This window comes from Oncorhynchus kisutch, linkage group LG23, assembly GCF_002021735.2.
Source record: "Oncorhynchus kisutch isolate 150728-3 linkage group LG23, Okis_V2, whole genome shotgun sequence".
NCBI classification, from domain to species: Eukaryota; Metazoa; Chordata; class Actinopteri; order Salmoniformes; family Salmonidae; genus Oncorhynchus; species Oncorhynchus kisutch.
In genome coordinates, this window is record NC_034196.2 from 43231895 (window position 1) to 43255253 (window position 23359).

The 23359-nt window shown below is 42.9% G+C and overlaps 1 protein-coding gene across 2 annotated transcripts in view; it reads left to right on the plus strand.

Moving 5' to 3' along the window:
* The window catches only part of LOC109868077 (E3 ubiquitin-protein ligase rnf213-alpha), a 103073-nt gene extending 84966 nt beyond the window's left edge, over positions 1-18107 (plus strand). Inside the window, exons 58-68 of one of the 2 annotated variants that reach the window (XM_031802495.1) lie at positions 3515-3603; positions 5016-5267; positions 5759-5891; positions 7073-7156; positions 7666-7846; positions 10117-10318; positions 10834-10911; positions 12114-12311; positions 14072-14161; positions 14911-15089; positions 15523-18107. In XM_031802495.1, coding sequence (XP_031658355.1) covers positions 3515-3603; positions 5016-5267; positions 5759-5891; positions 7073-7156; positions 7666-7846; positions 10117-10318; positions 10834-10911; positions 12114-12311; positions 14072-14161; positions 14911-15089; positions 15523-15682 — 1646 coding nt within the window. In that variant the 3' untranslated portion in view covers positions 15683-18107. Of the gene's footprint in view, positions 1-3514; positions 3604-5015; positions 5268-5758; positions 5892-7072; positions 7157-7665; positions 7847-10116; positions 10319-10833; positions 10912-12113; positions 12312-12711; positions 13730-14071; positions 14162-14910; positions 15090-15522 lie in introns of those variants that run through there. The other variant, XM_031802496.1, reaches the window with a different exon arrangement.
* Positions 18108-23359: the final 5252 nt, after the last annotated feature.

Sequence of the window (23359 nt, forward strand, 5' to 3'; positions counted from 1 at the left end):
TATGGAGAAATGGTCTAAAATCCCTTCCAATGTGTTCTACGATTTCATAACGTTTTAGAAAATAGGCTCAGTATCAGGGGTGCTGGAGTATTGAAAACAGGGGTACCAATCATTTCTACCCTTATCTTTTTTTAAATTAGTTTTATTACTTTTAGATTGTTTAAAATCTCTTTCAGGGGATAAGGAGCTAGTCCCTACCCTATTCAGTGGATAAGGAGCTAGTCCCTACCCTATTCAGTGGATAAGGAGCTAGTCCCTACCCTATTCAGTGGATAAGGAGCTAGACCCTACCCTATTCAGTGGATAAGGAGCTAGTCTCTACCCTATTCAGTGGATAAGGAGCTAGTCTCTACCCTATTCAGGGGATAAGGAGCTAGTCTCTACCCTATTCAGGGGATAAGGAGCTAGTCCCTACCCTATTCAGTGGATAAGGAGCTAGACCCTACCCTATTCAGTGGATAAGGAGCTAGTCCCTACCCTATTCAGTGGATAAGGAGCTAGTCCCTACCCTATTCAGTGGATAAGGAGCTAGACCCTACCCTATTCAGTGGATAAGGAGCTAGTCTCTACCCTATTCAGTGGATGAGGAGCTAGTCCCTACCCTATTCAGTGGATAAGGAGCTAGTCTCTACCCTATTCAGTGGATAAGGAGCTAGTCTCTACCCTATTCAGTGGATAAGGAGCTAGACCCTACCCTATTCAGTGGATAAGGAGCTAGTCTCTACCCTATTCAGTGGATGAGGAGCTAGTCCCTACCCTATTCAGTGGATAAGGAGCTAGTCTCTACCCTATTCAGTGGATAAGGAGCTAGACCCTACCCTATTCAGTGGATAAGGAGCTAGTCTCTACCCTATTCAGTGGATGAGGAGCTAGTCCCTACCCTATTCAGTGGATAAGGAGCTAGTCTCTACCCTATTCAGTGGATAAGGAGCTAGTCTCTACCCTATTCAGTGGATAAGGAGCTAGTCTCTACCCTATTCAGTGGATGAGGAGCTAGTCCCTACCCTATTCAGTGGATAAGGAGCTAGTCTCTACCCTATTCAGTGGATAAGGAGCTAGTCCCTACCCTATTCAGTGGATGAGGAGCTAGTCCCTACCCTATTCAGTGGATAAGGAGCTAGTCTCTACCCTATTCAGTGGATAAGGAGCTAGACCCTACCCTATTCAGTGGATAAGGAGCTAGTCTCTACCCTATTCAGTGGATAAGGAGCTAGTCCCTACCCTATTCAGTGGATAAGGAGCTAGTCTCTACCCTATTCAGTGGATAAGGAGCTAGTCTCTACCCTATTCAGTGGATAAGGAGCTAGTCCCTACCCTATTCAGTGGATAAGGAGCTAGTCCCTACCCTATTCAGTGGATAAGGAGCTAGTCCCTACCCTATTCAGTGGATAAGGAGCTAGTCCCTACCCTATTCAGGGGATAAGGAGCTAGTCTCTACCCTATTCAGTGGATAAGGAGCTAGTCTCTACCCTATTCAGTGGATAAGGAGCTAGTCCCTACCCTATTCAGTGGATAAGGAGCTAGTCTCTACCCTATTCAGTGGATAAGGAGCTAGTCCCTACCCTATTCAGTGGATAAGGAGCTAGTCTCTACCCTATTCAGTGGATAAGGAGCTAGTCCCTACCCTATTCAGTGGATAAGGAGCTAGTCTCTACCCTATTCAGTGGATAAGGAGCTAGTCTCTACCCTATTCAGTGGATGAGGAGCTAGTCCCTACCCTATTCAGTGGATAAGGAGCTAGTCTCTACCCTATTCAGTGGATAAGGAGCTAGACCCTACCCTATTCAGTGGATAAGGAGCTAGTCTCTACCCTATTCAGTGGATAAGGAGCTAGTCCCTACCCTATTCAGTGGATAAGGAGCTAGTCTCTACCCTATTCAGTGGATAAGGAGCTAGTCTCTACCCTATTCAGTGGATAAGGAGCTAGTCCCTACCCTATTCAGTGGATAAGGAGCTAGTCTCTACCCTATTCAGTGGATAAGGAGCTAGTCCCTACCCTATTCAGTGGATAAGGAGCTAGTCCCTACCCTATTCAGTGGATAAGGAGCTAGTCCCTACCCTATTCAGTGGATAAGGAGCTAGTCTCTACCCTATTCAGTGGATAAGGAGCTAGTCCCTACCCTATTCAGTGGATAAGGAGCTAGTCCCTACCCTATTCAGTGGATAAGGAGCTAGTCCCTACCCTATTCAGTGGATAAGGAGATAGTCCCTACCCTATTCAGTGGATAAGGAGCTAGTCTCTACCCTATTCAGTGGATAAGGAGCTAGTCTCTACCCTATTCAGTGGATAAGGAGCTAGTCTCTACCCTATTCAGTGGATAAGGAGCTAGTCTCTACCCTATTCAGTGGATAAGGAGCTAGTCCCTACCCTATTCAGTGGATAAGGAGCTAGACCCTACCCTATTCAGTGGATAAGGAGCTAGTCTCTACCCTATTCAGTGGATAAGGAGCTAGTCCCTACCCTATTCAGTGGATAAGGAGCTAGTCCCTACCCTATTCAGTGGATAAGGAGCTAGACCCTACCCTATTCAGGGGATAAGGAGCTAGTCTCTACCCTATTCAGTGGATAAGGAGCTAGTCCCTACCTTATTCAGTGGATAAGGAGCTAGTCTCTACCCTATTCAGTGGATAAGGAGCTAGTCTCTACCCTATTCAGTGGATAAGGAGCTAGTCTCTACCCTATTCAGTGGATAAGGAGCTAGTCTCTACCCTATTCAGTGGATAAGGAGCTAGTCCCTACCCTATTCAGTGGATAAGGAGCTAGTCCCTACCCTATTCAGGGGATAAGGAGCTAGTCCCTACCCTATTCAGGGGATAAGGAGCTAGTCTCTACCCTATTCAGTGGATAAGGAGCTAGTACCTACCCTATTCAGTGGATAAGGAGCTAGTCCCTACCCTATTCAGTGGATAAGGAGCTAGTCTCTACCCTATTCAGGGGATAAGGAGCTAGTCCCTACCCTATTCAGTGGATAAGGAGCTAGTCTCTACCCTATTCAGTGGATAAGGAGCTAGTCTCTACCCTATTCAGGGGATAAGGAGCTAGTCCCTACCCTATTCAGTGGATAAGGAGCTAGTCCCTACCCTATTCAGTGGATAAGGAACTAGTCCCTACCCTATTCAGGGGATAAGGAGCTAGTCTCTACCCTATTCAGTGGATAATGAGCTAGTCCCTACCCTATTCAGTGGATAAGGAGCTAGTCTCTACCCTATTCAGTGGATAAGGAGCTAGTCTCTACCCTATTCAGTGGATAAGGAGCTAGTCTCTACCCTATTCAGTGGATAAGGAGCTAGTCTCTACCCTATTCAGTGGATAAGGAGCTAGTCTCTACCCTATTCAGTGGATAAAGAGCTAGTCTCTACCCTATTCAGGGGATAAGGAGCTAGTCTCTACCCTATTCAGTGGATAAGGAGCTAGTCTCTACCCTATTCTGTGATGTGTCTGCTGGTTCTGGTTCTTGTTGTCAGTGTTGGTAACTGGAATCAGATTATGTACAGTTTAAACTTCTCTCCTCAGGGTGTGCTGATAATCATCTCTCTACCAAAGAGGCCAGAAACGACTGGGAGATGACAGTCGGTAATGAAATAATCTCCCCTCAGTTGAAGGTAAAGTTTTTACTGCCTTTTTATGAGCCGACCATCTAGAACAGGTGTGTTTTTTAAATTCATATAATTCCCAGTTCTAATTGCAGGATTGGGTTGGTATAAGCGATAATGATTGTAGCTCTACCTTGTTTTCCATATTGATTTTATTGAGGTTGACAGAATGACCTAGAAGTCAGGGTTGGGCCTGGAATTCAGAGTTTTGTAATTGACTCCCATTCAACTCGTGAGTTGGAATTCAAATTGAAAATCAACCACACACCACCTGATGCAGTATTAGAATTTGAGAAAAGATTTTCTGCGGTTGGTGAAGTTCATCACTGACATCCTCGAAACTACAGAGAAATCTGGTCGAAGACGTGTCGGAATGTGACTGATCTGTCCCACGGCACCAATTCCTAATATTGAGTTGCACCACCCCTTCCTTTTGCCTCTCAATTTGCATCGACTCTACAAGGTATTGAAAGCATTCCACAAGGATGTTGACTCCAATGCTTCCCACAGTTGTGTCAAGTTGGCTGGATGTCCTTTGGGTGGTGGACCATTTTTTTATATAAACGGGTAATTTTTGAGCGTGAAAAACCCAGCAGCATTGCAGTTCTTGACACACTCAAACCAGTGCTCCTGGCACCTACTACCATACCCCCGTTCAAAAGGCACTTAAATATTTTGTCTTGTCCATTCACCCTCTGAATGGCACTCGCACACCATCCATGTTTCAATTGTCTCAAGGCTTTAAAATCCTTCTTTAACCCGTCTGCTCCCCTTCATCTACACTGATTTGAAATGGATTTAACAAGTGACATCAATAAGGGATCATCGCATTCACCTGGTCAGTCTGTCATGGAAGAATCAGGTGTTCTTATTGTTTGGTATAATCAGTTTATAGATCTCATTTGTTTGGCTTCTTTTTGAAGGCCTAAGGGTCAAGTTGAGGGTTAAAGTAATGCACTCTGGGAAATGTTGTATTTTCCTCATATTGAACAAAAATTTAAGTGGTTAATGGAATATAACAATTTAGAATATTTGCGTACAGGTTTTGTTTTCCTTGATCATTTATTTTAAGTTGGTCCTGAAAATCAATTGTTTCAACAATATTTCATATGCATGTATGAACGACGTGTTTGGTGTTTTTATGTTCAACGTATATTTGTATAGACAACACCTAATATAGAATAGAACAGGCATTTGAATTTCACTGAATTCAATTATATTTCCTTTAATCAAAATTGGAATTGTAATTCTAGATCCTGTTTACTACTTCAATACAATAATTACATTTTAATTAATGAGGCGTTCTGAATTCTGAATTCTGAATTGAGCCCAACCCTGCTAGATGTACATAGGAGACAGGTGTCAATTTGGAATTGTGGTTCAATTACCCCGCTGGCTGTCTCCTCCTATCACGTCTCCAGGACCTGGATCGGCGGCTGCAAGAGGTGAATGCCTTCATCAGGGATGACTCAAGGTTGTCCTCCAACCCTATCATGAGGGTGTTGTCTCCGGAGCCACGCCTGTTCCTGACCTCGCTGCCCCACAACTCCCAGATCCACAGCTCAGCGGTGTGGAACTGCAGGGAGAGGGTGTCCCTGCTCAGCCTCACCCGCGTCGTGGAGCAGAACGACGGGGAAAACACCCTGCCAGTGCTCTGGAGGTTCCTGCACAAGGTAAGAGGTTTATTTCACCTTTATTTAACTAGGCAAGTCAGTTAAAAAAAATTATTATTCACAATGACGGACTACCCCGGCCAAATCCTCCTCTAACTCGGACGATACTGAGCCAATTGTGCGCCGCGCTATGGGACTCCCGATCACGGCCGGGTTGTGATACAGCCCGGATAGAACCCGGGTCTGTAGTGACGCCTCTAGCACCTTGGACTGCTGCATCACTCGGCAGGCCCGGCTATGTTATGTCATTGAGAGCAAATGAACAATGAAATAAGGAAAAGCTTGCTCAGTGATGACAGATTAAAAGCCTGCCGTGTTAAATGTGAACAGGCCTCATTTGTATTGTTGGGCTCTGACTTTCTTTTCAATCATAACCTTAGCTGCTCAGCATGTATAGGCCTTATACGGTTTTCCCTGTCAGTAGTTCTATGCCTTGTGATTGATTGCAGTCTGTCAGCAGATATTTTACTGAACCCGGTGATTGGTTGCAGGAGGCAGAGCTGCGGTTGCTGAAGTTCATCACTGACATCCTGGAACTGCAGAGAAATCTGGTGAAGACGTGTCGGAATGTGACTGATCTGTCCCACGGCACCATTGCCAAATTCCTCCAGAGACAGGAATCAGGTACTATAACACAAGTGTCAAACTCATTCCATGGAGGACCGACCGAGTGTCTGCGGGCTTTCACTTCTCGCTTGTACTTGATTGATCAATGAAGGTCACTGATGAGTTAGGAACTCCCCTCATCTCGTTGTCTGGGGTCTTAATTGAACAACCTCACCTGGTTGTCTAGGTCTTAATTGGACAACCTCATCTGGTTGTCTGGCTCTTAATTGGACAACCTCACCTGGTTGTCTGGGGTCTTAATTGGACAACCTCACCTGGTTCATCTGGGGTCTTAATTGGACAGCTTCACCTGGTTGTCTAGGTCTTAATTGGACAACCTCACCTGGTTGTCTGGCTCTTAATTGGACAACCTCACCTGGTTGTCTGGGGTCTTAATTGGACAACCTCACCTGGTTCGTCTGGGGTCTTAATTGGACAACCTCACCTGGTTGTCTAGGTCTTAATTGGACAACCTCACCTGGTTGTCTGGCTCTTAATTGGACAACCTCACCTGGTTGTCTAGGTCTTAATTGGACAACCTCACCTGGGTGTCTGGCTCTTAATTGGACACTAATTGAAAGGAAATAACATAAACTAACAGACTGCCCTCCAGGACTGGAATGAGTGTGCTGTATCTTCTGATTGATGCAGTGTTTCCCAGTCCTAGTCCTTGGGACCCAAAGGGATGTACCTTTTTTGGTTTTGCCCTCACACAACCTGATTCAACTTATCAAAGGCTTGATGAGTTGATGAGTTGTGTTAGTGCTAGGACTAAACCAAAACCACTCGGGTCCAAAGGACCAGGACTGGGAACCACTGAATTAGTAGCATTGAGACCAATCTTAACTTTAGATGTTTGCGAATTACTCATCTTCCTGTGCAAATATCCTATGTGCATTATTTCAAAATCTACGTGAACGTTTAAGTAAGCCAGGCTTACCAACTATTCTGTAAGCATTCCGTAAAACATGTCCCAAAGGAATTGGAGGAGATTTTAAAGGCTGCATTCAATCCGTATCGCGGAAGATCTGCGCTACAATTTGAAGGTCACATGCCAGTTCACAATGAATGCAGTCTCCGCGACCATGGGAACATTGCCTTTAGTTGTTCATCACGCTACTAGAGCAGATCTTCAGCACCACGGATTAAATAGAGGCCAAAGTGTGTCATTGGTTTGGTCTTTGTCCATCTTTCCACAGTTCCGCTGAGAGCCTGGCATGAGAAACGGATCAACATCTTCCTGACAACATGGAATCAGCTTAGGGGCTCGCTGGCAACCAATGGTAATAGCACAGATAATGTATCATATACCATTTGGGGTCTAATAGTGATCTGGTAACCCCTGTATATAGCCTCGCTACTGTTATTTTGTTGTTGCTCTTTAATTATTAGTTATTTTTAACTTCAGTTTATTTTAGTAAATACTTTCTTAAAACTGCATTGTTGGTTGAGGGCTTGTAAAGGAAGCATTTCACCTGTTGTATTCGGCGCATGTGACAAATAACATTTGATTTGATATATAATTACTCGCTCACACGCATTTTCAGTACATATTTGTTAACGTTTTTGTCAAACAACGGCAACCTTAAAAGAAAGCGTGTGTTGGGCACTCAAGAGATCCTAGGGCACAACTTCCTAGTGAACCCAAGCATGTGAAATATTCCCACTTCCCACTCTCCTAAATATCTCAATAATTCAATGATAACCCCCCCCCCCTGGCTCTGCTATAATGAGTTAAAGCCTAATCGTGTTCCCATAACATCAGAAACAATGTGTTTGTTTGGTTCTGTAGGAGAGATTAAGATCCCTGTTGAATTCTGCCGGAAGGATCTGGACATGACCAGTGACTTCCAGGTCCTGTTGCCACGGCGTCAAGGTCCTGGTCTCTGCTCCACAGCCCTGGTCAGCTACCTCATCGCCCTGCAGAACGAGCTGGTCTACTGTGTGGACAAGCACCTTGGAGAGGAGACTAGGTGGATGCATGTTGTACTAATTTGGTGTGAAATAGGGGTCAGCAACATGCGTGATTCTTTTATTTTTTTCCTCAAGTTTTTTGTTTAAAAAAAAGGGTTGTTTTTAGGTACAAAAAGACTAAAATCACCAGGAATTCAGTTAAAAATTAGTTTAATTTATGAAATCTGTTCCCAAGTAATTCCCACAAAAAAAGAGACATGGTCTGTGTCTCAATGTAATCAAGGTCTGAAATTATTTTATTCAAATGCAATCTATTATTGGACTTAGAAGTGGTACATTTGGAGTGCACTAATTATTATAATTATGTTCCGTTCCCCCAATCATCCGCTGGGGGAATGGTAAGGCTGCTTGCCTTACTACCCTGATGTGGTTCTAGTACACATCCTGGCATTATGTCAAGGCATATCTGTTTTGAAATATCCTAGTGCTCTGTTACAATATCCTAGTGCTCTGTTACAATATCCTAGTGCCCTGTTACAATATCCTAGTGCCCTGTTACAATATCCTAGTGCTTTGTTACAATATCCTAGTGCTCTGTTACAATATCCTAGTGCTCTGTTACAATATCCTAGTGCCCTGTTACAATATCCTAGTGCTCTGTTACAATATCCTAGTGCCCTGTTACAATATCCTAGTGCTCTGTTACAATATCCTAGTGCTCTGTTACAATATCCTAGTGCCCTGTTACAATATCCTAGTGCTCTGTTACAATATCCTAGTGCTCTGTTACAATATCCTAGTGCTCTGTTACAATATCCTAGTGCTCTGTTACAATATCCTAGTGCTCTGTTACAATGTCCTAGTGCTCTGTTACAATATCCTAGTGCTCTGTTACAATATCCTAGTGCTTTGTTACAATATCCTAGTGCTCTGTTACAATATCCTAGTGCTCTGTTACAATATCCTAGTGCTTTGTTACAATATCCTAGTGCTCTGTTACAATATCCTAGTGCTCTGTTACAATATCCTAGTGCTTTGTTACAATATCCTAGTGCTCTGTTACAATATCCTAGTGCTCTGTTACAATATCCTAGTGCTTTGTTACAATATCCTAGTGCTCTGTTACAATATCCTAGTGCTCTGTTACAATATCCTAGTGCTTTGTTACAATATCCTAGTGCTCTGTTACAATATCCTAGTGCTCTGTTACAATATCCTAGTGCTCTGTTACAATGTCCTAGTGCTCTGTTACAATATCCTAGTGCTCTGTTACAATATCCTAGTGCTTTGTTACAATATCCTAGTGCTTTGTTACAATATCCTAGTGCTCTGTTACAATATCCTAGTGCTCTGTTACAATATCCTAGTGCTCTGTTACAATATCCTAGTGCTCTGTTACAATATCCTAGTGCTCTGTTACAATGTCTTAGTGCTCTGTTACAATATCCTAGTGCTCTGTTACAATATCCTAGTGCTCTGTTACAATATCCTAGTGCTCTGTTACAATATCCTAGTGCTCTGTTACAATATCCTAGTGCTTTGTTACAATATCCTAGTGCTCTGTTACAATATCCTAGTGCCCTGTTACAATATCCTAGTGCTCTGTTACAATATCCTAGTGCTCTGTTACAATGTCCTAGTGCTCTGTTACAATGTCCTAGTGCTCTGTTACAATATCCTAGTGCTCTGTTACAATATCCTAGTGCCCTGTTACAATGTCCTAGTGCCCTGTTACAATGTCCTAGTGCCCTGTTACAATATCCTAGTGCTTTGTTACAATATCCTAGTGCTCTGTTACAATATCCTAGTGCTCTGTTACAATATCCTAGTGCTCTGTTACAATATCCTAGTGCTCTGTTACAATGTCTTAGTGCCCTGTTACAATATCCTAGTGCTTTGTTACAATATCCTAGTGCTTTGTTACAATATCCTAGTGCTCTGTTACAATATCCTAGTGCTTTGTTACAATATCCTAGTGCTCTGTTACAATATCCTAGTGCTCTGTTACAATATCCTAGTGCTCTGTTACAATATCCTAGTGCTCTGTTACAATATCCTAGTGCTCTGTTACAATGTCTTAGTGCCCTGTTACAATATCCTAGTGCTTTGTTACAATATCCTAGTGCTCTGTTACAATGTCCTAGTGCTCTGTTACAATGTCCTAGTGCTCTGTTACAATATCCTAGTGCTCTGTTACAATATCCTAGTGTTGCATTTGAGTGAGGGGAAATACATAGAGAACAGCACATTGAGACTGAAGCAGAAACTGTTGATACCGCAGCCCCATCGTTTCAGGCCCTTTTTTTGACTCCATTTTTCTTTCCCCCAGCTTTAAAGTGAGCCCGGCGGACCTAACGGACCTGCATGTGATTCAGTATGATCTGGAGAGGGACCTGCTGCCTCTGATCCTGTCCAACTGTCAGTACAGCATGAAGCAAGGCAAGGAGACGCTGCACGAGTACGACCTGTCCAACATCCAGCAGCAGATCCTCTCCCGCTTCTTGCAGGGCAGACCCATCATCACCCTCAATGTGAGTGCCAATCGCTCAGTTGGTAGGAGCATGGCGCATCCAACACTAGTGTCGTGGGTTTGATTCCTGAATGGACGAGGTATACTGACAGAATATACTGTATGTTAACTGACAGAATATACTGTATGTTAACTGACAGAATATACTGTATGTTAACTGACAGAATATACTGTATGTTAACTGACAGAATATACTGTATGTTAACTGACAGAATATACTGTATGTTAACTGACAGAATATACTGTATGTTAACTGACAGAATATACTGTATGTTAACTGACAGAATATACTGTATGTTAACTGACAGTCAGTTTGAAGGAACGTTAAATGACCATATGACCACCAGCGTTGGTGTCAATTTAATTCATTAATTTTTAAATAAAGTACAGTTATTTTTTTAAATAGACACAGTTAGCAATATTTTACATTTCAAACGGAATTCAGCCCAACCTGCTGATGCTATAAATATTTACTTTTTATCAGCTATTCATGATGTCCGTTATTGGTTTCTACAGGGAATCCCAACACTGGTGAACAGACATGATCGAATTCATGAAATTATTCTGAAGGACATGAGAGTAAAGATTGAACAAGTAAGTCACGTTAAAATCTATAAAAACCATAAGTTAGCAGTGTCTTCTCCCCAAAACATTCACAAATGATGAGTCACCATTTTCAGAGGATTTTATTTATTTAAACTTTATTTAACTCGGCATGAACCAGATGAAGCTTTCTTGACCTTTTTAATGACATTTTCTGCAGATCTGAAGGAACCAGATAGACCTCAGTAATATAATGATGGCTCCACATTGCCACAAATACTGGATTTGGAGCCACTGCCATATTCTGTCTAGTTCTTTCAGATCAAAAAACACTGGGAAAGAGATAGGGTTTTGACCTCTCTACCTTGGAGATGGGGCTTTGACCTCTCTACTTTGGAGATGGGGTTTTGACCTCTCTACCTTGGAGATGGGGCTTTGACCTCTCTACTTTGGAGATATGGCATTGTCCTCTCTACTTTGGAGATAGGGGTTTTGACCTCTCTACTTTGGAGATAGGGGTTTTGACCTCTACTTTGGAGATGGGGTTTTGACCTCTCACCTTCGGAGATAGGGGGGGTTGTCCTCTCTACTTTGGAGATAGGGGGGGTTGTCCTCTCTACTTTGGAGATAGGGGGTTTGTCCTCTCTACTTTGGAGATAGGGGTTTTGACCTCTCACCTTTGGAGATAGGGGGGGGTTGTCCTCTCTACTTTGGAGATAGGGGGGGTTGTCCTCTCTACTTTGGAGATAGGGGTTTTGACCTCTCTACTTTGGAGATGGGGTTTTGACCTCTCACCTTCGGAGATAGGGGGGTTGTCCTCTCTACTTTGGAGATAGGGGGGTTGTCCTCTCTACTTTGGAGATAGGGGGGTTGTCCTCTCTACTTTGGAGTTAGGGATTTTGACCTCTCTACTTTGGAGATAGGGGTTTTGACCTCTCACCTTTGGAGATAGGGGGGGGTTGTCCTCTCTACTTTGGAGATAGGGGGGGTTGTCCTCTCTACTTTGGAGTTGGGGTTTTGACCTCTCACCTTCGGAGATAGGGGGGGTAGTCCTCTCTACTTTGGAGATAGGGGGGGTTGTCCTCTCTACTTTGGAGATAGGGGGGTTGTCCTCTCTACTTTGGAGTTAGGGGTTTTGACCTCTCTACTTTGGAGATAGGGGTTTTGACCTCTCACCTTCGGAGATAGGGGGGGGGTTGTCCTCTCTACTTTGGAGATAGGGGTTTTGACGTCTCTCTTCTTTGTGTCTCTAGGTGCCTCTGCCCTCGCGGGCCCTGTCGACACTAGTTGGAGAGCTGAAGTCGTACAATGAGGTGTGTGAGGCCCTCTCCACCGTAGAGGTAGCCCTGGGGTTCCTGGCTATGACCGGGGGAGAACCCCACATGCAGCTGGGCAGCTACCTGGAGGAGGTGCTGCAGATGGGGGATCAAACGGCTCCACACATCCTAACGGTCAGTCTTGTGATTCTGGACTTTTAACACTGGCTTCCATTGTTAACTCCAATAGGCGCCGATCTTTCATAATTAGCTAGGGCACGCGTTACATTTAGTCTGTAATAAACGGGATTTCGTGTGCACGCATAGATTGCCGTTCACAGTCCAAACACAAGTCTGTCCCTTTATTATTAAAGAAACCAGTGAATTAAATCAATGAGGTAAGATTTTTATTCAGTTAAAGTCAGTTAAGAACATATTTTTATTTACAATGACGGCCTATCAAAAGGCAAAAAGGCCTCCTGCGGGGACGAGGTCCTGGGATTAAAATAAAAATATAGGACAAAACACACAACACAACGAGAGACACCACGACATAAAGCATGGCTAACCTCAGGTCTTCTTCTATTGTCGTCAGGCCCTGGGCAGATACTATCTGAAGCATGGCTAACCTCAGGTGTTGTCGTCAGGCCCTGGGCAGATACTATCTGAAGCATGGCTAACCTCAGGTCTTCTTCTATTGTCGTCAGGCCCTGGGCAGATACGATCTGAAGCATGGCTAACCTCAGGTCTTCTTCTATTGTCCTCAAGCCCTGGGCAGATACGATCTGAAGCATGGCTAACCTCAGGTCTTCTTCTATTGTCCTCAAGCCCTGGGCAGATACTATCTGAAGCATGGCTAACCTCAGGTCTTCTTCTATTGTCCTCAGGCCCTGGGCAGATACTATCTGAAGCATGGCTAACCTCAGGTGTTGTCCTCAGGCCCTGGGCAGATACTATCTGAAGCATGGCTAACCTCAGGTCTTCTTCTATTGTCCTCAGGCCCTGGGCAGATACTATCTGAAGCATGGCTAACCTCAGGTGTTGTCCTCAGGCCCTGGGCAGATACTATCTGAAGCATGGCTAACCTCAGGTGTTGTCCTCAGGCCCTGGGCAGATACTATCTGAAGCATGGCTAACCTCAGGTCTTCTTCTATTGTCCTCAGGCCCTGGGCAGATACTATCTGAAGCATGGCTAACCTCAGGTGTTGTCGTCAGGCCCTGGGCAGATACTATCTGAAGCATGGCTAACCTCAGGTGTTGTCCTCAGGCCCTGGGCAGATACTATCTGAAGCATGGCTAACCTCAGGTGTTGTCCTCAGGCCCTGGGCAGATACTATCTGAAGCATGGCTAACCTCAGGTGTTGTCGTCAGGCCCTGGGCAGATACGATCTGAAGCATGGCTAACCTCAGGTCTTCTTCTATTGTCCTCAGGCCCTGGGCAGATACTATCTGAAGCATGGCTAACCTCAGGTCTTCTTCTATTGTCCTCAGGCCCTGGGCAGATACGATCTGAAGCATGGCTAACCTCAGGTCTTCTTCTATTGTCCTCAGGCCCTGGGCAGATACGATCTGAAGCATGGCTAACCTCAGGTGTTGTCGTCAGGCCCTGGGCAGATACGATCTGAAGCATGGCTAACCTCATGTCTTCTTCTATTGTCCTCAGGCCCTGGGCAGATACTATCTGAAGCATGGCTAACCTCAGGTCTTCTTCTATTGTCCTCAGGCCCTGGGCAGATACGATCTGAAGCATGGCTAACCTCAGGTGTTGTCGTCAGGCCCTGGGCAGATACTATCTGAAGCATGGCTAACCTCAGGTCTTCTTCTATTGTCCTCAGGCCCTGGGCAGATACGATCTGAAGCATGGCTAACCTCAGGTCTTCTTCTATTGTCCTCAGGCCCTGGGCAGATACGATCTGAAGCATGGCTAACCTCATGTCTTCTTCTATTGTCCTCAGGCCCTGGGCAGATACTATCTGAAGCACTGTTTGGCACTGTGGCAGCTCCTGACATCACTCAAATCAGAAAACATGCTGTGGCTCAAGAGGGTAAGACACTTACTCACCTATTGCTGGCTAGGGAGCCTCTTAGATGTTTTAATATGGTAAAATGTGCCACAGGGCCTCAAATGCGGTAGTCTGGGCGCTGGGCATGGGTTAAAATCGAGGGTAGGGGAGAGAGCAAGCCTGCTACAGCTGTATTAGATGAGATGTGAAAATCAGCAACAACAATACATGTTCTATCATAGCGACCATATTTTTGGGAAGCCCAAATTTGGGCATATAAAAGTTTATATGTAAAAACTAGTTTCACAAATGAACTTCACATACTTTTCCGAACTCACTTCTTTGTTTAGCCTAAATCACTTGCACTGCTCGTGCTTTGGAGGTCCTAAGGGTCATGCTAGATGGTGATGGACTGAGAGAGATCAGCCAATGAAATTCCAGTGGAAGTTTTTTTCCCGCTCTTGCGCTGTGAACGAGATTAACCCCTAACCCACTTGGCACTTAAACTATAAGAGGGCAATGTTAAGTGCCTAAAGGGGTTTCCACATTATAAGCCCAAGAGTGCATTGATCCAATGTGTGCTTGTGTCTATAATGGTTTTGAGCCGAGAGTAAGAGGGCGCAGGGAAACGCTGACTTACTAACGCAGTGCAAGAATATATCATGTTGTTGTTGTTGTTGCTGCGCTTGGCTTTTCAGCACACAAATTGGAAGACGTAGTGTGGACATAGCATAAATGTAACTACTACGGGTTGACTCCCTCTCTCTCTCTCTTGCCCTACCTGTCCTAAGGACCCATTTGAAGGGATCTCAGAAGAGTACAGGAAGGCCCTGGGAGAGGAAGAGCACAGGCTGCTCACTGGGTGCTTTAATAAAAGCAGCACTGATTCCATCCTGCTGGAGATGCACGAGTTCCTGATACTGGTCCTGAAGGGTCCCCGCGCATCTGACACCTACAGGCCTGACTGGGGGTAAGGCTACATACAGACACATGCTAGTAAAGGCCCAACAAGCAACGTGTAGTGGTTGTACTTGCCATTGTATAGAATGCTTAGAATGCATTCAAATTTTTAATGTGTAGCACTTAACCGTCTGGAAACGACGTCCACGCGGAAACATTTGCACAGTATGACTTGGGGGTGGGGGGAATTGATTAAGTGCAAAGGTGAACTTGTTTTGTACACAGATCATTGATGATGATCTTCCTTGATGTTTCCCGGACTTTGCAGTACTTTTGTGGTGTACTTCTCTCCCTTCAAAGCAAACTTTCTTCAGACTGAAAGTTGTTGTTTTTGTATAGCTTTTTTTTTTTATACCCCCCAAATGTCCATCTTAACCAGTAAAAAATCATTCAACTAGTTCTGTGAACCTCACATGTGCCATTATATTGCCTTTCTCTTCCAGTCTGAAAGACACACTTGTGGCATACATGGAGCGTAAGAACCTGGACATCCCACCTGACGTTGAGGAGTTCTTCCCTGAAGAGATCGACCTGTCTCAGTACATCGAAGCCTGGAAGTTTGTGGTGTCATTGAAACGGGAGAGAAGTCAGAGGGCGAGCTAAACGCTAAAAGCTCCAACCTCACGCACTTGCTCATTGATTTAATTATTCAATGAAAAAAATGATATATCGCAAACCGCAAATGTAAACATAACTGGAGCCCCCTTGTCATTAGTGAAGGAAGGTTACTGTCTCCTAGCGAGCTAAACGGCTACCTCCAGAACGAATAACCACTGCAGCGTGGGTTCCCATCCGGCCCAATGCTATTTCAGCAAAAACTCTCTATACACAGTATCTTTCCCACTGTCTCTCCTCTTTCCAATAAAGCACTTTTTTGAAATGCTAAAAAATTAAAATAAAGAGTTACTAGCAACAGATAAGAGCAATAGCAAAGTGAAGTTGAATAAGTGAATTTTGTTTCGCCATAAGTTGGTTAGCTAGCCAGAGTTATGTGCATTTATTTACAACTATCTACCACTCGTACTCCCTTTTCTTCATGCCTCCAAAATGCTGAGACTCTAGTTCTGTCAAGGTTCTGTCAATGGAGGCATTCCAGGCCTTTACATTATTTTTATTTATTTTTTAATTGGGGGAATAATTACTTTTATTAGATTTACTTTAACTTCAATTAAATGTAGGTTGGTTAGGCTTACTGGTTAGGCCTACTGTCATCATAGTTTCTGACGAATCACTAGCTTTTAAATGTGTAATTAAGTAAATTAAACACAAGAATCGGGAACATTGTCAGTGAAGATTTGTGAAGATTTGTGAAAATATGTAGTAAGGAAAATGCATAGAGTTAGATAGAGGACTCATCTTTGTATTTGTGTCATTGTAGTGTCTGACAACATGGACAGTGTCATTGTAGTGTCTGACAACATGGACAGTGCCATTGTAGTGTCTGACAACATGGACAGTGCCATTGTAGTGTCTGACAACATGGACAGTGCCATTGTAGTGTCTGACAACATGGACAGTGCCATTGTAGTGTCTGACAACATGGACAGTGCCATTGTAGTGTCTGACAACATGGACAGTGCCATTGTAGTGTCTGACAACATGGACAGTGCCATTGTAGTGTCTGACAACATGGACAGTGCCATTGTAGTGTCTGACAACATGGACAGTGCCATTGTAGTGTCTGACAACATGGACAGTGCCATTGAGGCTCTCTCCAATTTTGAAGTAGTCAATTTTCTTCTTCTTTTGTGTTTAAAAAAAATATATATATAAATATATAAACACACAAATATTGGTGATGTACTGGCCCCACCAGTGCTGAAGTCTTAAATGAAATAATGTGTGTCATTCCAGTTTACTATTTTAAAATTGTGGAAGCCTTAAATATCAATGCTAAAAAAGGGTTCATATTCATTTAGAGTCCTCTAACTTACTATGGTAAAATGTCAGCAACAAAACATATACCAGTTACACCTCCGACATCGCAATGATATGCTATGCAGTTTAATGTAGATCTGATTCAATCTGCATGATATGCTATGCAGTTTAATGTAGATCTGATTCAATCTAGATGATATGCTATGCAGTTTAATGTAGATCTGATTAAATCTAGATGATATGCTATGCAGTTTAATGTAGATCTGATTCAATCTAGATGATATGCTATGCAGTTTAATGTAGATCTGATTCAATCTAGATGATATGCTATGCAGTTTAATGTAGATCTGATTAAATCTAGATGATATGCTATGCAGTTTAATGTAGATCTGATTCAATCTGCATGATATGCTATGCAGTTTAATGTAGATCTGATTAAATCTAGATGATATGCTATGCAGTTTAATGTAGATCTGATAAAATCTAGATGATATGCTATGCAGTTTAATGTAGATCTGATTAAATCTAGATGATATGCTATGCAGTTTAATGTAGATCTGATTCAATCTGCATGATATGCTATGCAGTTTAATGTAGATCTGATTAAATCTAGATGATATGCTATGCAGTTTAATGTAGATCTGATTAAATCTAGATGATATGCTATGCAGTTTAATGTAGATCTGATTAAATCTAGATGATATGCTATGCAGTTTAATGTAGATCTGATTCAATCTGCATGATATGCTATGCAGTTTAATGTAGATCTGATTCAATCTAGATGATATGCTATGCAGTTTAATGTAGATCTGATTAAATCTAGATGATATGCTATGCAGTTTAATGTAGATCTGATTAAATCTAGATGATATGCTATGCAGTTTAATGTAGATCTGATTAAATCTAGATGATATGCTATGCAGTTTAATGTAGATCTGATTAAATCTAGATGATATGCTATGCAGTTTAATGTAGATCTTATTAAATCTAGTCTAGACTTGAAGTATAGTAAATTGTCATTTTGATCATTTGAAGTTATTTTATATTGCCGTTTGGCATTGATCATGAATCTCAAGGATGAAATTGGTTTGTGAAAAATGTAATTGTACTTATTAAAACAATGATTGAAACAAAATCATTGTGCTATCGAGTGTGTGTGTGTTTTTTTTTGGGGGGGGGGAATATATCACTCCATCACAAATGTATTCCGCATTCACGTGCTATCAGAAACTCGAAAACTCTGAGTTAAAATGAACATCATTTACTTGCGTTGTACTTCCTATTGGGTGATTCTGGTACTTTCAAGTGGGGGAACTCGGAGCTCATGTTTCTACCACAAGTTTCCGTGACGGAAATGTCAGTCTCCTAGGTCTGACTAGCACGTGAACACAGCATTAGGCCCAGCGACCCATGAAGACCATCGGCCATCATCACTCCATAGTTGATAGCAACAATACAAAAGATTAGCTTCACTGTCCTAATACATACTATAAACTGGGTGGTTCAAGCCCTGAATGCTGATTGGCTGACAGCCGTGGTATATCAGACCATACAACACGGGTATGACAAAACATTTAATTTTTACTGCTCTAATTATATTGGTAACCAATTTATAATAGCAATAAGGTACCTCGAAGGTTTGTGGTATATGGCCAATATACCACAGCTAAGGGCTGAGTCCAGGCGTGCATAAGAACAGCCCTTAGCCCGTAGTATATTGGCCATATACCACACCCCCTCATGCATTATTGCTTAATTGAGGGTTCAGTTTCAAAGTGGTATATAATGTGCAATTGGCCTTTTCATTAAACCGCATATTTTGCCAAACTTTTATTTATTTTTTATTCAAAGTTCACGTGAGTTTTGTAACTGGGTTCTTTCTTGTAGGTCTTTTTGAAATTTGATTCTTGGACGAATAGTTAATAATGAAAGCCCACAGATGTTCCTGACATTCTGCTATGTAATATACTCTCCTCTTTTACCTGTGTATACATTCTGCGTTTTGGAATCAGGCTCACTTTATAAAAAATAAATTAAAAAAATGTAACCCTTATTTTACCTGGTAAGTTGACTGAAAACACTTTCTCATTTACAGCAATGACCTGGGGAATAGTTACAGGGGAGAGGAGGGGGGATGAATGAGCCAATTAGAAGCTGGGGATGATTAGGTGGCCATGATGATACGACGGCCAGATTGGGAATTTAGCCAGGACACCGGGTTTTAACACCTCAACCCTTACGATAAGATAAGTGCCGTGGGATGTTTAGTGACCACAGAGAGTCAGGACACCCGTTTAACGTCCCGGCCAAAAGATTGAGTGGTTTGTGTGTTTTTACTAGAACGTCCCATGAAACTACAAGACTTATTAATGTAATGTTGTTTTAAATGTGTAGTATTCTTGTAGTTCATTTGAGTAGAATTGATTGTGCATGAAATGTGTTTATTTCAGGTTTATTTGTGATCTGAAGGATGATGACTTCAGGGGCTCTGTACTCCTGATGCTGATACAGTCCTTCAGTGGACATGAGTCAGCAGATGGCTCAGGTAATGGCTCTTGCGTTGTATGATTCATTATGACAGTTGGGTAGTTTTTTTTTTTTTTACGATGTTTAACTAGAGCCTTATTTAGGGCCAGGAAGTTTTCCCTGGTCAGATCACATGATCCTGGGGAAAAACTCCTGGCCCTGTTGTGATAAATTTGGATTATCTTTGGTAACTGTGGTTACCCCCAGTCAACAAGGGCCAAACCAGCATGCATTTGCAGAGAGTAGAATGATCTGTGGTGGCTGCTTTGAAACGACGTGCTATATCCGTGCCGTTTCCCTATCAGATAGTAGATCTGTGACTGGTGCTACGTGCTGGAGTCCCTGATGATTGTTCTCAACACTACGTACAGTAAGAAGAGTCCTGTCACACACACACACACAGGTGACACTGGCTCTTAACAAGCAAAGCTCTCACTTTTCAGCCTTGTCTGATGTCCCTTTAACTACGACGACCCCTGAACCCACTACTACAAACCACCACAACTCCAGGATCAGACACCACCACTACACCTAAACTACACATAAACCTACAAAGGCTCCTGATGCAGACACTGAACCTCCAACTACAACAACGACTCACACCTGACACCACAAAGAAACCAACCCTGGCTCCTGTCACTACCGCCAAGGCACACCGAGTCCACCTATGGCGGCTCCAGAGCTGGTGTGTGGGTTGGAGCCTCCTAGAGGTGGGTCTCATCAGGGCTGGTCTGGATGCTTCCACTGCTCACCTGGCCAACCAGCTCTGCTCCTCCCACCAGGAGCATGGAAGGACACAGTGTGGCACCAGGGGGAATGCAAGGTGGGCAGCCGCGGAAACATCTGAAGCTGAGAAAATGCATATTATATTCAGTCATGTAAGGGTCTATGGTAACATTGTGCTAACCCTTCCTGGTCACCTGTGCTACCTATATATACACACATGTGACCCATGACCCCAACATATGTCCTCTAGCGTACAAAACAAGTCAAAATAACCTTGACAGACCGCATACGCAACTCATAAACAGGCCAAAATGTCTCCTACACAGATAGTGATTGGATCACATTGATCAGTTCACGAAATCCACATGTTAGCACAAGGTGTTAACAAGGATTCTTACTCCCCCCCCCCCCCCCCCCCCCCCCGCTCTTTCCCCTTTAGACTTGTTCAAGGAGGAACATCCACTCCGTGTCCCGGTCTGTCCCGATCAAGACCCTTACTATCGGACCAATCACCTGTAAGTATGAACCATAGAAATAGTAATGGTAGTTAATTCATTCTAGTAATTCCATTTCTATGGTACGAACCTCAGTAGCTTGTGAAATTCTGCCAGTCAGAAGAGAGCTGAACCTGATACTGTTGATGATGTCATAGTGGGACGAGACCAGTGGTTTTCATCAGGGCTGGGACCAACAGGCGTTTCACAACGTCTCACCTTATTCACCTATTCAAGGGCTTGATGATTATTTGACAAGTTCAATCAGGTGAGCTACCTGTGGAATAGTTCAAATACATGCAAACAGGTTTTCCTCTCAAGGAGAGGTTTGAAAACCCACTGGACTAGATGCACGGTCTTATTTTCTTTGACCTACAGGGGGCCAGGATCTGGAGAGAGCTGTACGTCATCACCTACCTGTTTCCTGTCTTCTTAGCCATATGTCCCTCGAGCATGTCTAGTGCAACCCCCCCCCCCCCCCTCACTATTTTTATTTAGAACAAAAAAAAGGTATTCTTATTTGGAACATGAGGAATCCTAGAATAAGCCTCACTACCCTACACTGTCCTAGGAAATCTGGTCATCTTTCCTTCCCCAATTTTAAGCTATTTTTGGGGGGGTTTTCAGATGAGAACATTTGAGATCTGGCTAAACCCTACCTTTGATGTGCCTTGGCAAATAGTAAACAAAATAAAAGGCTCTGTGCTCCCCAATCAGAATGCAAGATTTTCCATTTTGGGTCACATTGGGTCTAGCCACATTGGGTCTATATCAAGCTCCTTGATTGTTTTGGCAGCAAATCAATAACGTCTACTCCTCAATCTTCATGAAATCTCGCCGATTTTGGAATAATTTCCTACTGTCTCGTTCCATGCCCTTCACCTTTCCCCAATGATCTGGTATACATGTGCTGTCAGATATCTATCATTCACAAAGGTCATGGTTCATTTCAAGATATTAAAATAATCATATTCCCCTCACTGGTTTTTCGTGGTTCTCTATCTTCAACTCCACAGCATTTTATGGTTCAAGATGTACCTTGGATGACAGACAGGCCCTTGGTCTTGTATCTGCAATGTACAACAGGTATTCCTCCTCATCATATCACATGCCTGTCCAAGAGTTGGGGAAAATATATTCTTAAACACTGTACTGGAGTGGGGTAATATTAATTATCCAAAGAACCAGCTCATCCACTATAATTTTCATAATCATGAACGTAGATTGAAGATGAATCATAGGATTTATCATAATCCTAAAACGTAGATTTAATCTGAGTGACACTGCTTTATATAACTTTTGTTCATGTTCTGAAGTAGGTAACTTTATGCACTTAATGCACATATTTTGTAACTGCACAAATGTAAAACCATTCTCAAATAATATAATCAAATGTTATTTGTCACATGCGCCGAATACAACAGGTGTAGTTAGACCTTACAGTGAATTGAGGATGTCGATTACGGTAACAAGTCTGCTTTTTAACAGAGGGTCATGTCCCTGTCCTAAACATCAACAATGACCCATCAAGAGTAATACGGATGTGCCAGAGAATGATATATCAAGCACAAAGCTACCAGTAAACAGAAACTATTGTCTTTTTATCAAATGGTACTGACGCAACAAGTTGTTTTTAGAGTGTAAAAGAATGCAGTTGAACAAATAAACTGTTGCACTTATGACGCTTCGAACACACCGACAGGGCTTTTGCGCAAAATGGTAAGCAGCAGCATCTGGATATATATGCAACAAAAGTTCAACATTCACGTTCTGCTACCATTTCTGTCAAGCCGTCTACGCATACGGTTTGAGAACGCACTGCAACTGTCTCTGCAACGCAAGGCAAACGCAGCGTTTCATTGGAAATGAATGTAATTCTGGCTGTACCAAAATGCATAAAACTCTCGATGTGATCGAAGCGTGAATGGCCTACTGTGATCAAGGATTTACTCTTGATCAAACCATTTACATCTCAGTAGCCAAATAGTACATGAATTGTGGGATCTACACATTTATACCACTAGATGGCAGCAAATATGTACTTTTCATTGACCGTATCAGTAATTCTGAGGCTGGAAGGAAATGACTTTATATTGAAATACATGGCCATGTCAAATAATAACCTCCCAATCATACTCGATTATTCAAAACCAATTCCCATACTACCCACACACAAACAAAGCATTTTTACAGGACCAGACACCACCACTACACCTCATACTAGTACTTGGGAGTATGGCTAGACTGTTCTTTTCTCAGCACATATCAAAGCTGCAGGCTAAAGTTAAATCTAGACTTGGTTTCCTCTATCGTAATCGCTCCTCTTTCACCCCAGCTGCCAAACTAACCCTGATTCAGATGACCATCCTACCCATGCTAGACGTAATTTATAGATCGGCAGGTAAGGGTGCTCTCGAGCGGCTAGATGTTCTTTACCATTCGGCCATCAGATTTGCCACCAATGCTCCTTATAGGACACATCACTGCACTCTATACTCCTCTGTAAACTGGTCATCTCTGTATACCCGTCACATGACCCACTGGTTGATGCTTATTTATAAAAACCCTCTTTGGCCTTACTCCCCCCTATCTGAGATATCTACTGCAGCACTCATCCTCCACATACAACACCCATTCTGCCAGTCACATTCTGTTA